Genomic DNA, 12,147 nt, shown 5'->3' with positions numbered 1-12,147 from the left:
AACTTTATCTCAACTAAAAACAAAAGGGAAATGTTTATATTATAGTCAGACAAAATGTGGTGCAGTCTCTCTCTTCACATTAAACAGCTGTTCTACCAGAAGAATTTCAGCATCAATCCAGAACTGATAAATATAGATTTGTAAAAAAAAAAAAAAAAAAAGTAGTAAGTTTCTAAGTGTCGCATACTGAACCTCCGAAGAGCATCACAGGCCAGGGTGTGAATGTGTGTTCTGTCATCTGACCTGTCATCTTTACAGAATGTATTTGTGCTGGGTTAGTGCTGGAGATAAAACTAGTTTTGTCATTTTAAAAATGTATTTGGAATTTTTTTCTGCAGGGCTGTTCCAATCATTTCACATTCAAATGCTTTAATTAAATTACATTTAACTATTTATGGTGGAGTTGAATGCTCTAGAAACACGATTTCTAGAGTATAATGCTAAAATACAAGTTATGAAATTGTTGTTGTCATTTGTTACATCAGGTATTTTATCTTAAAATATTCAGTCATGTCCCTACAATAAGAAAAACATGGATTGGCTGCTTCAATTTTGAATTTGGTGTCAGTATTCAGAAATTGGTCTAAGCTCTAATGGGTTAAATAATATATATTTATAATTCCAAAACAAATAACTGGGAGGTGAAAAGGTGTGCTTGTAAGCCAATTTTTATGCTTGCAAAACCTGCATGTAAAAATGAGCGAATTTAATTAGACGTTTGTCAACCGAGAATTTGCTTTTAACCAGAAACTGTATGCCACTAGCCATATTAACATAACGTTTGGAAAAATATTCCAATAATCTATTTATCCATTAAACACCACCTTGTAAACAAAGCGGCTCATCTACAGCACCGTCAACCACGCTCACACGTGATTGGACAACACAATTTCGCGCACTTGGCTTGGCGGCAGTAAAGCGATGAGGGTGTGTAGTTTTGCTTGTTTCAGCTCTTTTACTGTAAACTAAGATGTTTTGGAGCGTGGGCCACGTTTCAATAAGAAATTTGAAGCTTTCTAAACATGGCTCAGCTCAGGTTGACAGTGCTCGCGCTTGTTTTAACAATATATTCTACAAACACCATTTCGGAACCCCCTTTCCTTCAGTCTAAAATGGGAGCGTCCGAGCGATGACGCTATTGTTTCGACGAGGCCGTCGCGGAGGCCATTTTGATGGAAGTTTGAGGTTAGAGAAATAAGCGGGCTGTTCATTGTTGATGTTTTGGATGTTTATAAAGGTCAGTGCGCTGGTTTATTAAAGTAGAGCTGTAGGTAGGTGATTATTTATTAATACTTGGGCGTGCTTTAGTCTGTGGATTCGCTGGTTGATGCTGAAATCTTCCTGTCATTCATTTAAACGCTAGTGAGTAGGGAACTGATGGACGGTGGTCGCAGGAGCGATTTATTGTGTATTATAACCCTGCATTCCCCCGATATCAGCACTTACAGCTCTAATATCTGATAGGTAAACACTTACAGAAATTATTCATTAGTGCAGGGAGCGTGTTTTAGCTAGAATAGATCTAGCTAGCTGCAGAATCTGCAGAAAAGCTAACCTAACCCTAGCTAGCTGAATAATTCAGTAGCTAGGTTAGCTAGCGGTAAGTGTGTGGTGGGTAACGCGCAGCTGCTGCTAGCACACACACACAGAGCTTACCATGACCGAGTGCTATATTCGCGTAGCTGAGGATGAGAATGAGGAGCCGATGGAAATCCCGTCGGAGGAGGACGGAACCGTGCTGCTCTCCACCGTAGCAGCGCAGTTCCCCGGCGCCTGCGGCCTACGCTACCGGAGCCCCGTCTCCCAGTGCATGCGGGGGGTGCGCCTGGTGGAAGGCGTGCTGCACGCCCCGGACGCAGACTGGGGCAACCTGGTGTACGTGGTGAATTATCCTAAAGGTGAGTAATCTAAGCTAAGCTTAGAATTTGTATTTACATGTAGGGGGGCGGAGGATAATCTCCTGGGTCTCACTTGCATTCCGCTCCACTCCATAGCTGATAGATTATCACAGGTTACACTCAACTAAGTCTGTCTCCAAAAGTGCCCAGACACAACAGATTAAACATTTACTCACTAAATGTCAGTACTTTCCATGTTTAAACAACATCTAGACACATCGTTTTTACAGGTGGAGGACGTGGCAGAAATAATCGTTCACTATCAAAATGATAATTACCAGCAGCCCAAATAGATAGACACTCTATTTATCCCAGAGGGACATTCTGAACATCCAGTAGCAAGAATATATAGTAAACAGAAGTTTCAAAAGAAGGGTACGATATAATGATGCATATAAAAAAAATACAATAAAATATAAAGTATAAAAGTAAAGTTTTTAGTGGGTGTTTAATGGAGGTAGTGCAGTTAAACACAGTAAAACAACAATGAACACCAGTTGTTGTGCATATTGAGAGGATGACTGATGTCAGCCATACAGACAGTGCAAATGTGTAGAGATGTAAACAGTTGACAATTAGTAAACTAGTAGCGCAGAATAGGGTAAAACAATAAAAGTAATGAAATAGGGTATCTCAGAAGGTCTTTCTGCAGAAATAGGGGGTGTGTCCACATTGGCCAGAATGAAAAAGTGTCACAGTCTTTAGTTTGCTGTTTTGATAGGAGTTGAACAGTCTTATGGCCTGAGGTACAAGTGAATGTTTTTTTTTTATTATTGTGTTTTAATGTATTTTTCTATACGCTAGCTAGGCTATGTATTTGCAAACTATTTATGATTGATAGCCAGGTGGATAGTTGGGCTGGGTGTTTGGGTACTTTTGGAGACGCTGCCTAAGCTGCGTGTGCAAACTGTGTGAGAATCTCCCATTGTGTTCATGTCCCCAGCACTTTGTGTAGTAAAGTGTGGTGTTACTGACACTAAAATTAACTAAAATCTGATTATTAGATTTAATTACAATATTTATTATTATTCCTAGAGTGGAAGTCACACATTATAAGTGCACATTGAAAAGTAACGAGTAAGCATAAACAAGAGTAGATTTTTTTAAGTAAAAATTACCTTTGCAAATTAAACACTAAAAGGGTCCCAGGTGTGTAAACTTGTAATTAGACAGTATACTTGACACCCATGTATCAGAGTATGTGGTAAAAACGTTGGTTAATGCTGCTGTTTTTCGCTATTCCATTCCTGTACTCATACTTTCTTAAAAAAAAGTTGTAAAGGCAATAAAGTTGAGTGCAAACTATTATTTTAGCAGTGTGGTTAATGAGATGTCAAGTGTTTGACACCTTTCTTCACATGTTCCTCCTCCAGATAATAAAAGAAAGATGGATGAGATGGATGCTGCTTCTGCTGTGAAGATTAAGAGAGGCATTCAGAAAACCTCAGATTTGATTGTTCTTGGTTTACCGTGGAAAACATCTGAACAGGACCTGAAAGATTATTTCAGCACTTTTGGAGAGGTCATAATGGTACAGGTTAGTAGTACACAGTGTGTTCCTATCAGATTCTTAAGCAAAATAATACAATTTAATAATCCACGTGAAAGTTGGATGTGTTTAGATGTGATAGTGATGCATCTTTTAACATTTACTATATGAGTAAATATTGAGATAATCAATACTTTGTAATTTAAGTAACCGAGATTTAGGGGGAAGAAAACATTTGATTGTGTTATCTACCAAATATCAATATTTATATCAATATATCATCCTAGTTGTTCATAGAAATTTTACCATTTAGACTTGATCCTGGTAGTATATATTAATATTCAAGGTTTTGTGCTCAGCTATTTGTTTTTTTGTTAACAGGTTAAAAGAGATGTGAAAACTGGAAATTCCAAAGGATTTGGCTTTGTGAGATTTACAGATTACGAGACACAAATTAAAGTCATGTCTCAGCGGCATATGATTGATGGAAGGTGGTGTGACTGTAAGCTCCCTAACTCAAAGGTAAATCCCATGTGGTCAACTGTTAAACAAGGTGTCCAGTCTTATCCTAAAAGGGCCAGCTTGGCTGCAGTGTAATTCAAAATTCACATTTAACAGTATTTTATATATATATATATATATATATATATATATATATATATATATATATATATATATATATATATATATATATAACAAAAATAAAAGATTAAAGCATTGTAGAGTTCTGCTTGTTTGGAATGAAAACCTGCAGCCACATTGCCTTGTTGTGGATATGATTAGATACCCGAAAAATGAAATGGATATGTATGAATAGAATAGAGCATGTTGTAATAGCTTAACCATAATATAGTGTAATATGTAAAATAGTGCTGGTTCCTTGTATGTTAAGTATAAAAATGTGAGATTCTACCGTTGTGTGATTGTTTGAACACTGCATGAATAGACCTTGTTTTCTATTAATTGATCTAGTATTTCCTGGAACAGGCTGGGCCGGATGAGCCTATGCGGAGTAGGAAAGTGTTTGTGGGTCGTTGTACTGAGGACATGACTGCTGATGACCTCAGGCAATTCTTTATGCAGTATGGCGAAGTCACAGACGTCTTCATTCCTAAGCCTTTCCGGGCATTTGCTTTTGTCACTTTTGCTGATGACCAGGTTTGTATTTACTTTTACTTTGTATTTACTATTTTACTTTTGTTTGTTTTGTCCATTTTATTTTATTATTAATTTTCTGTTCAATTGATTCACTTCTTGTACAATTGATTTTGTCTCTGTAGGTTGCCCAATCCCTGTGTGGTGAGGACCTGATCATAAAGGGCACCAGCGTGCACATCTCCAACGCAGAGCCTAAGCATAATAATAGTAGGCAAATGATGGATCGTGGTCGTTTTGGGGGGTTTGGGCAGGGCTTTGGTAGTAGTCGCAGTCCCAACAGCAGTGTGAATTTTGGGGCTCTTAGTCTCAACCCAGCCATGATGGCAGCTGCACAGGCAGCCCTCCAGAGTAGTTGGGGTATGATGGGCATGCTGGCCAGTCAGCAGGGTCAGACTGCTGCCTCTGGCACCACTGCTGCTGGCCAGACAAGTGGCAGTAGAGATCAGAACCAGAGCTATAGCACGAGTGGTAGCTATAACACCACCAGCTCTGCCAGTCTCGGTTGGGGTGCGGGCACTAATTCGGCCTCTAGCAGTGGGTTCAACTCGGGCTTTGGGTCCAGTATGGAGACCAAGTCTAGTTGGGGAATGTAGAGTTTCATTTGAAGTGTCCTAATTTCTAGATTAAAGGGTAAGTATTTTGAGAAGAAAGTTTGTAGCCAGATATTAAGTCCTTGTATTTAGAAGATATTTGAGTTTTCTTTTTGTTTAAAAAAATAAACAAACAAAAAAAAAGGACAAAAAAGAGAGAACGTAAGTGATACTAATTCTCTATAAACATGAGTGGTTGAAATTGAAAGAGTGGTATAAACACTAAGTAGAAAATTTGATTTTTGTTTTCATTGATAACTTATTTTGAATATACTTGATCTCTGTGGTATGAGTATTGAGATCTGAAATGTGGATGAGCATCATTAGTGTATCTGTGCCCTCTCAGTCTTATTTAGAGATGCTGTTTTTTAAAGCCTGATTTTGAATTGTGTAGAGTTGTTTGCATTTTTTGTTTAAAGTTTATGGTCAAGCCTTCATAAATCTCTTCTACAGTTCACCACCTCTTTTCCAATTTCCCGGGAAGAAGCGCCTCGTTGGCTGCAATGTTCGAGCGATCACAGTATCAGTACCCTTCTTCCCATGTGTAAATGCTATGCCATCAAAGAACACAGCTTCACTCTGCATTTACTGTGTTAGACGGTGGGTGTTGTCTTTTTCTCCCCTTTTTCATGGATAAATCTGACCAATATGTAACGCTTTGAGAACGAGTGAGGTGGTGATGGATTGTGGGCCAAGAGAGTGAGAGACTGAATGAGCGAACGGACTGAGAGAGAACATGAACGCAAGTGTGAAAAGAGCTGTTTGTGCGATGCAAAAAACAAGATGACTGCACGATGTGAGAAGAACCTGTGTGAGCGAGTGTGAGCGACAGCAGCGTGTGTTTTCTGTAGCACCATCAGATGGACATTCGTTGCTTCCTTTTCCCCTCCTCTTTGATCTATCCCCTTTCTTCCCTTTTCTCATATAATCAAGCTGATATAGTTAAAATATATATGTAGTGGAATGTCTAGAAATCTAAGTATTTGTATTCTTGCTATATAATCTGTTGTGAATGCTCGTGTATGGTGTGTGTGTTCTATCTTCTCCCTGTTACTGACCTCCAAGTGTGAACATGTGAAGTGGTGTTGTCTGTGAGAAGGTACTGGGGTGTGTGGCGGTGAGCGTGTGCTCTGAGTGTCTAAAGAGGGGTGATGTGGCGGTGAAAGTTGAAGAATCCCTATAGAAAGGTTGCATTTGTTAAGTGTTTGAATGCATTTTATGTTTTGTGACTCAAAGGGAACTCTCAAATAAAACTAATTTGACTAGGTATTTGACAGTGGCTTATTTTTGATTGCTACAAAAAAAATTATTGAATTGCAAAAACTTATTTAATTCGCATGTGTAGGGACCTTGGACTCCGCTGGCCCAGGTTTACATCAGAACCCAGAATGAAGTCAGTTTTGGGGAAGCTGAAGACTGGAGTTGTAGTGTTGGCGGCCCCAACACAGTCCAACTGTGGAGATGCTGCCGAATGCCTTATACCTGAAAAGGGACTTCTTCACTTCACTGTAACAGGATCCCTGGAATCCCTATTGAAATTTAAATGGACAATTCCGAATTGGCTGGAGCACATGCCCAAAGAAACCTAATCCAAAATGAAGGGCAAAAATAGCTTTTTACGGAGACATGCCTGAACCCCTCAGTCCCATTTTCCAATGATGATCTTGTTGATGATGCTCATGCTTTTTTTGTTTTGTTACTGACTCATTGTTTGATGGTAGACTAAATTATTCATCTGGCTGTTAAGTTTCTGTTTTTGATTTGTTTCTTTACAGTTGTCAAATGACTGGTTTAGCAATTGTAATTTTAATTGGTCAGACTTTACTCACAGCTCAAAAGGCCTTTTTTGTTGTTGTTTTCTGAACAGTAGCTTGTTTGTTTCTGCCATGAGTGAAATTTGTAGACTGACTGGACTTTGTGAAATGTGTGGGCTGTAATGGGGGTTTGGCAGTGAATGATTTGAATCTCTGGTAATTCCCAATAAAAGGCCCATAGGAATTGCATCTCTGTATTTTTTAATTTCATTCACAAGTCTCATTTTAGTCGTTTAAAGTGTAAAATAAACATCTAATTTTCCAATCAAATGGTGTTTTATCTATTCAGAATTCATTTACTTGTGTTGTGGATTGAGATGAGAAATGAAGAACAACTTTGAGATGTGGTATTAGAGTAATTAAACATCTAAAATTTTAAGATCTAACAAATTTTCGTTTATGATCAGTGATTGCTCTTGGTTTTAGGTTAGGCTGGTCTTTTAATCATGCTTCTTTTGATTAGTTTTGGTGGTGCCAGATATGCAGTACTAGTCAAAAAAATATTTTTTTCTGTATAATTGTACAGATTATGTTGAAAACATCAAAACTTAGGAGTTGCACATGGAAGTATGTATGGACTAGAATATGTTTAATACTTATATTACTTCAAAGTAGCACCCTTTTGGTTTGATGCCAGCTTTGCACACACTTGGAATTCTGTCACTTTTATGAGGCAGAACCTGCAATGGTTCTCCCAGCTGTCTAGAAGGAGGGGCTGAGCTTTAATGAATTCCAAACCATCTCAGTAAGGGTAAAATTTGGAGGCCAAATACTTTTGTTTACTGCCCAATTGCGTATCTGGTATGCCATAATTTTACATGTCTTCCATATTAGCTTACAGTGTAGAGAATAATACATTCATATTGGTGTTATAGATTTTCTAAAATGTGACAAAAAATCATCACAAAGTGTAGATAACTTTTATTATTTACTTGTTCGTTTTTTATTTACTGCATTTCAGAGCTGGAAACATGTTAAGGGTAGTGTTCTTCAATATCTCGTTCCACTAAACACCCAGAAACATTACACATAGATAATGTAATAGAGGCTGTTGACTTTATTGTAATGTTCATAGTTTACAAAGTAGTCTGAAAGGTATTTTTTCACCAAACAAACCAAGTCCATGCAGTCATTGTCTACATTATTGCAGTTCCAATCATTGTCACAGGCTATTGCCGTCAGGAATTATTGTTAGTAATTTTATGTACACATAGGTGAAAACTATTGAGTTTGTTGCTTGATGTGTACACATGATACCTGATGCCTCCCTTGTATGGGATTTGATTTTATTAGTTTTTTTTAAACAGTTGTAAGTAACAATCTTGAGGCATTCTAAGCAGAAATGCACAAGTAACATACAATCAGTTTGAACTTTTTGGTGTATACATATACAGATAATGTGAGCGTAATAATAAAATGCACAGTACTTTGCAAAAGTTTTAGGCCCTGTGAAAATAAGAATGATGGATTTAAAAAGGTCATGCTTTGGGCAGTGTTTGTTTATTTAGTAAAACACTTGCTAAACTAAATATAAATAACATTTATAAAAAGTTTTTTTTTTTTTTTTTTACATTAATTAAAACATTGCCAAATGACTTACAGTGGTAGTATTAATTATAGTTACCATATGGAAGTCTGTAACCAAGCTAGATTGTTCTTTAAAGTTCTCTAAAGTATTAAACTCCCAACTTTTTTAATCACAATGATACATTTCTGTTAGTTGTTTACTATCTGTATGTTTACTTGCACCTGTTTTAATGTGATCTGAAATATTTAGATTTCACGTTCTCAGGTGCTAAAACCTCTGCACAGTACTGTATACTGTATAATCCAACCTGTTAGCATTACATTAGTTAAACATGCCTGAATAGACAACCACCTGAGCAAACCAAAATCATCCATGTAAAGTTTATTAGTACTCAGGGTTTAGGACTATTCATTTATTAGCACAATATACAGAATATCAGGTTACATTCGCTTTTGCTTACTTCATTAATCATACAGTTTTAGCATGCAGAGAAGGTCTTCCAGAAGAAGTTCGTGCATGGGGATTTCTCCACAGACCTTTCGCCCAGTTTACCATTTAGCAGCTGCTCCAGGTCCAGTGCTCCCAGGTCTTTAAGAGTCATGTTCAATTCAGCGAGGTCCGACATGATCTTTATTAGCAGGTCCTTCTGCTCTTTTGTCAAAACCTGAGCAAAAGAAATGAGCTGGAATTCATTACTTTACAACAAACAACACTATAAATGAGACCAAGGTTGATTGATAATGCACTGTAATGTGCATCCCCAGTGTACTACTGTACTGTTTATTGGAAGAACCTAACTGAAAGCTTAAGCTGTCAACTATGTTGAAAATTTGTGGAATATTAGAAGATCGAACATGAAGCTAAAAAAAACAATGTGATGTTTATTCGTTTCAAGTAAAAACATAACACGTGTATGGAATTTCTGTGTAGTGTTTGTTTGCCTTGAGGAACTTTTAATGAGTGCAAATTACATTCAATAATTACAAGCCCATTTTTTGATATCATGCTCTGACCTTGTGCAGACACAATCATGGGAAAATTCAGGGGACATTCAGCTGGCCTCAGACATTGGATAATACTTCAAAACGCTTTTTCAAGCCATATATATGGTTTTTGCTGATGTGCTGAGGAATTCTCAAGCATTCTCAAACGTGGCTTGGTTGACTTGGTGCTGATTGGATTAAAGTACAGTTTTTGAAAAAAATAGGTATTGTATTGTTTTTAATGATGAAGAACTGAGATACTTTTTTGGTATCTGTGTACTGTTCAACACTATTAGTGTGTATATTGTGGGTCAGTTTTCCAAACTGAGATTAAGACTAATCCTGCATCACACAGCATTCTGAATGGAGACTCGTTGAAAGTAGACTTGTCCTGAACCAGGCCTAATACCCATCTGGGAAACCAGCCATGTATGTCGTCATTCATGGCCTTGTGTCTGAATGCAGTCAAAATGTCGCAGCCATCTAGTAGAAAGCCTTACAGAAGAGTAGCAGCTGTTACTGCTGCAAAGGGTGACAACTCCCTATTTATACCAAGTTGCCACTGTAAATAAGAAATGTGCAATTTCTGTGCAATTTACATACAGTGAATGTTGTATACCTACTCATTTCTAAATTCCAAATAATATTTTTAAAATGTTTGATGAATATATATTTTACTGTTTTATAACAGTAACTTTAGTGTGTAGGTAATGTTTATGGATTAAAGTATACAGTGTACATTCCCAATTCTTATGGATATCCTTTCTATTGAACACATTCAGATACTTTAAGTTGCACCCATTGCGAACAATGTTTAGCCAATTTAAAAAAAGTCACCCTCCCTTCCCAAAAACATATAAAGAGATACGCTAATAAGCAATGTGAGCTGCTAGTAGTAGTAGTCATCTGACCTCACCTCCTTGCTTTGTGGCAGTTTGTTGTCTATGGGCAGGGCATCAGTGTTGGTTCCGCTCCATGCGATCAACAGCAAAGGTACCAGGCTCAGCAGCATCCTCATAATGAACATTCCCCCGTCTGCTGCTCCGCAAGTGTCCCCTCCGCCACTCAGAGCCATGCTTTATACAGCACTCACAAGAGCCACTGACGCAAAACACGATGATGAGCAAAATGAAGAGGTTTACTATTAAAAAACACTCATTTACTCAACATTTCTCTGCGGTTATTCATAAAGGTCACATTACATTACAATCCAATCTGTGTCCTTCAGTCCATGTGCTTATGTTCCCTCTTCACAAAAGACCATATTCAGACATATGGATTAGGATGGATACATATCATAAAATCAGACTTCACAGCAGTTAATAAATTAAGGGTTTGTGTTTTGACAACAGATGTAATCAAAATAATCCAATAAAATATTTCGCCAATCATGGCGCATCTACTCTGACCGAAAAATAGTGTCACCTTCCAGACTGTATGCAATAAAAAAAAAAAAAAAAACATGCAGAGCAATGGAAACATGCTTTTAAGATAATAGCATACATACAGACTTCAGATGAAGATCTAAGTCATGTCCTGGAAGAAACAGCAGCAAACTCAGAGCCCCTCAGACTTCACTGTATTTACCAGCCTGCCTCTCCCTCAGTGCAGCCTATGCATTATTGATGAGCAGGAAACAGAAAAGGGTGTCCACTTACAGAGCTGGCACACCACCGGCCAGGAGCACTCACTCCATGATGATTCAGCAGCACCCACTCTCTTTTATTCGAGACGCTATTATAAGCAACCCTAGTTCTGCTGCATGCTTCAGTCTCTCTCTCACTCTCTGGCACTAGCATCCATTAGAACAGGCTATGTTCCTCTCTCTCTGAAGAGCTCTTTAATTATAGACATGTTCTTATTCAATGGGGTAATTGGGCCATGGGCACTGATAGTACCAGAAAAAAAAACATTTGTTATAAATTAGCAAAAGAAGGAGCCAAGGGGTCTTATCATCTTTATAGCAAATTGCGTCAGCTAGACATTGATAATAGCTTCAAGTTTTCTCTGCTGTTGTCACTGCATTTCTAGCACTTCAATTGGCAGGATGTTTTGTTATTAAAGGGTCATTGTAATATATATCTGAAGGGTCCAGCACACATGTTCTATTAGTTGTTTCTACTGTCCTGTTGTAATTACCCATCCTGTTATGACTGTTTCATGACTAACACACTTTGAGCACTCTCCAAGTAACTCTCCGGTCTTGTAGGTGAGTGATGCAGCTCTAAATAGTGACATCATGTTGAAAGCCAAGCTAACAAAGAAGCTGGTCTGGACAGTCTGTGGCACCTGAGGCCAGACAGAGGCCAGTTACGGACAGTTTTCTATGAGCAGTTTGAAAAAAGCAACTATATTGGGCCCAGGCATAGGTGTTTTATTCAACTTTGAAGAATTTCTATTGGTTCTCTTTCTATAAAAGTATATCAGTCCTAAGGGCACAGTAACTAAACTAGCCTGAGAGAGTGAGAGAGAGAGGTTGGTAAAAGAGAGAGGTGATTGTGTAAAATTAAAAGTTAAGATTATAAATATAAATACATTTCAAAAATACAACAGAACAAAAGTGTTAGGAGCACCACCATTCCAGTGAACACTGTTACAATGCACAATGCTGGGGGGCTTTTTACCCCTCCATCCCAACAGGTTCTTGTTCATATGCTCCAGAAAGTAATATTCTACACCAGGGGTGT

At 37.9% G+C, this 12,147-nt stretch overlaps 2 protein-coding genes across 8 annotated transcripts; one reads left to right on the top strand and one right to left on the bottom strand.

The window, feature by feature from the left end:
- The first annotated feature begins 1,148 nt into the window (after nucleotides 1-1,148).
- tardbpa (TAR DNA binding protein a) lies at nucleotides 1,149-7,219 on the top strand. 6 transcript variants are annotated; one of them, XR_454553.4, is made up of 7 exons: nucleotides 1,153-1,898; nucleotides 3,272-3,435; nucleotides 3,769-3,909; nucleotides 4,360-4,545; nucleotides 4,668-4,752; nucleotides 5,589-5,735; nucleotides 6,481-7,219. XR_454553.4 is itself a non-coding variant. In XM_007246791.4 (6 exons), the coding sequence occupies exons 1-6, from the start codon at nucleotides 1,658-1,660 to the stop codon at nucleotides 5,681-5,683; spliced, it is 897 nt and encodes a 298-aa protein (XP_007246853.2). In that variant the 5' UTR covers nucleotides 1,151-1,657; the 3' UTR covers nucleotides 5,684-7,219. The 6 variants fall into 6 exon arrangements, 4 of the variants coding, with proteins under 4 accessions (XP_007246851.1, XP_007246853.2, XP_007246850.1 ...); XR_007423776.1 differs by having other exon boundaries at nucleotides 1,151-1,898; nucleotides 4,668-5,735; XM_007246791.4 differs by having other exon boundaries at nucleotides 1,151-1,898; nucleotides 4,375-4,545; nucleotides 5,589-7,219.
- A 772-nt stretch (nucleotides 7,220-7,991) lies between these two features.
- Nucleotides 7,992-11,336, bottom strand: sst6 (somatostatin 6). 2 transcript variants are annotated; one of them, XM_007246793.4, is made up of 3 exons: nucleotides 11,119-11,336; nucleotides 10,377-10,561; nucleotides 7,992-9,141 (listed from the first exon to the last, which is right to left on the bottom strand). In XM_007246793.4, the coding sequence occupies exons 2-3, from the start codon at nucleotides 10,533-10,535 to the stop codon at nucleotides 8,956-8,958; spliced, it is 345 nt and encodes a 114-aa protein (XP_007246855.1). In that variant the 5' UTR covers nucleotides 10,536-10,561; nucleotides 11,119-11,336; the 3' UTR covers nucleotides 7,992-8,955. The 2 variants fall into 2 exon arrangements, with proteins under 2 accessions (XP_007246855.1, XP_007246854.1); XM_007246792.4 differs by lacking the exon at nucleotides 11,119-11,336 and adding an exon at nucleotides 10,968-11,098.
- Between the last annotated feature and the right edge of the window lie 811 nt (nucleotides 11,337-12,147).

The sequence above is a fragment of the Astyanax mexicanus genome, chromosome 13, assembly GCF_023375975.1.
Source record: "Astyanax mexicanus isolate ESR-SI-001 chromosome 13, AstMex3_surface, whole genome shotgun sequence".
Taxonomy (NCBI): Eukaryota; Metazoa; Chordata; class Actinopteri; order Characiformes; family Acestrorhamphidae; genus Astyanax; species Astyanax mexicanus.
This window is presented reverse-complemented; position numbering and strand designations above follow the sequence as displayed.

Coding starts and splice junctions, on each gene's coding strand:
- tardbpa (XM_007246788.4), top strand. CDS start 1,658: ATGACCGAGTGCTATATTCGCGTAGCTGAGGATGAGAATGAGGAGCCG. Junction 1,899..3,271: donor CGTGGTGAATTATCCTAAAG/GTGAGTAATCTA, acceptor TTCCTCCTCCAG/ATAATAAAAGAAAGATGGAT. Junction 3,910..4,359: donor GTAAGCTCCCTAACTCAAAG/GTAAATCCCATG, acceptor TAATTGATCTAG/TATTTCCTGGAACAGGCTGG.
- sst6 (XM_007246793.4), bottom strand. CDS start 10,535: ATGGCTCTGAGTGGCGGAGGGGACACTTGCGGAGCAGCAGACGGGGGA. Junction 9,142..10,376: donor AACTGCCACAAAGCAAGGAG/GTGAGGTCAGAT, acceptor TCTTTTGCTCAG/GTTTTGACAAAAGAGCAGAA.